Source organism: Myotis lucifugus, unplaced genomic scaffold (assembly GCF_000147115.1).
Source record: "Myotis lucifugus unplaced genomic scaffold, Myoluc2.0 scaffold_441, whole genome shotgun sequence".
Taxonomy (NCBI): Eukaryota; Metazoa; Chordata; class Mammalia; order Chiroptera; family Vespertilionidae; genus Myotis; species Myotis lucifugus.
In genome coordinates, this window is record NW_005871489.1 from 552,198 (window position 1) to 553,518 (window position 1,321).

The 1,321-nt window shown below is 54.9% G+C and overlaps 1 protein-coding gene across 16 annotated transcripts in view; it reads right to left on the reverse strand.

Moving 5' to 3' along the window:
• PRDM2 (PR/SET domain 2) overlaps positions 1–1,321 on the reverse strand; it is a 95,491-nt gene that overhangs the window by 3,015 nt on the left and 91,155 nt on the right. For 15 of the 16 annotated variants that reach the window (XM_023744258.1, XM_023744255.1, XM_014468273.2 and 12 more), the window contains one exon: positions 442–585. In XM_023744258.1, the coding sequence (XP_023600026.1) occupies positions 465–585 (121 nt within the window). In that variant the 3' untranslated portion in view covers positions 442–464. Of the gene's footprint in view, positions 1–441; positions 586–1,321 lie in introns of those variants that run through there. The other variant, XR_001351177.2, reaches the window with a different exon arrangement.

Here is a 1,321-nt window from a genome sequence, read left to right on the forward strand (position 1 = left end):
AGTCAATTTGCATATTGCCTCTTTATTATATAGGATTATCTATCTTACAATGATAGCTAATACTTACCTACTGCTTACTATGTGCCAGGCATGGTTCTAGGTGCTTTGCATGCATTTTACACTTGTAATTCTCACAATCCCAGGAAGTAGATACTATTGTCCCATTTTATTGATGTGGAAACTGAGGCTCGAAGAGACTAACTTGTTGAGGTCCCACAGCCAGTAAGTGGCAGAGCTGGGATTTGAACCCAGGTGATGCACTCTGCACCATTATGCACCATTCTTGCAGGAAGACCCATGCCCAACTGGCATACAGGGGGTACTCCACCATCATGCCCACCCCCTTTCTCTCCTTCCCAGCCACCCCAAGCCCCAAGCCCAGCCTCCCCTCCCCCCCAGAGCCACCAAAAGGATCCAGAAGCTGCTCCCCCCTCTTCACACCTGTCAGGGAGCAGGTGAAGCTTCTACTCTTTGAAGAGGGGTCCTTGGAGCTGAGCTGCGGCCGTGGCCTTGACACTCCTGCACTGCCTGGTGATGTACGGGGCGGCGGGCGTGGGGCATCGGGTCGCCAGGCGGAGACTGTAGCTGCACAAAGAGAAACAACACACCATCACCAGGGGCCCCGCCAGGCAGCACCTGGAGGCCTGGTGTTGGCCCCACCTCTCGGGCCCCTTGAGGCCAATGGGATGTGAGCTTTGATACAAGCCTGTGAGCTCCCCTGGCTCTGTCCACCACCTTCCCTCCCCCAGAGGTGGCGCTAGCAGCAGCGCCCACCCGTGGATCCTGAGACACTGCGCTGTTCCCTCCGAGACACCTGGGGGGGTTTTTAGCACCAAGTTACCTCCATCTCCTGTGGCGGGAGAGGAGGGAGGGCCGGTTCGCTCCAGGCTGTTAACTGTGCACCTGACCTCTGCCCTGGCCCCACTTCCATGTCAGGAATCGCAGAGGGGGTGTGAACCAGGACCCTGTTTGCTGCTACAGCCCATTAAATTGGACTTGATTTTAATTTCTTTTAAGACAGGTGACCCAGATCTCGTTATTCCTCCCCTTCCTTCACCCAGTAACCTGTACTCATCTTTCAGGTCCCGGCTGGCATACCACCTCCTCCAGGGAAGCCTTCCTTCCTCATCTCCTGGATGAGTGTCCCTCCTCCCGGCTCCCACCACCCCTCACCTTCCCCATCACAGCACTTGTTACACTGAATCACAATCACAGGACAATGAGTCTGCCCCCCCCATGAGCTGTGACCCCAAGGTCAGGGCCTTTGTTTTGTTAACTGCTACCACCCCAGCTTGGCATGATTGAACAAAAATAAAATATG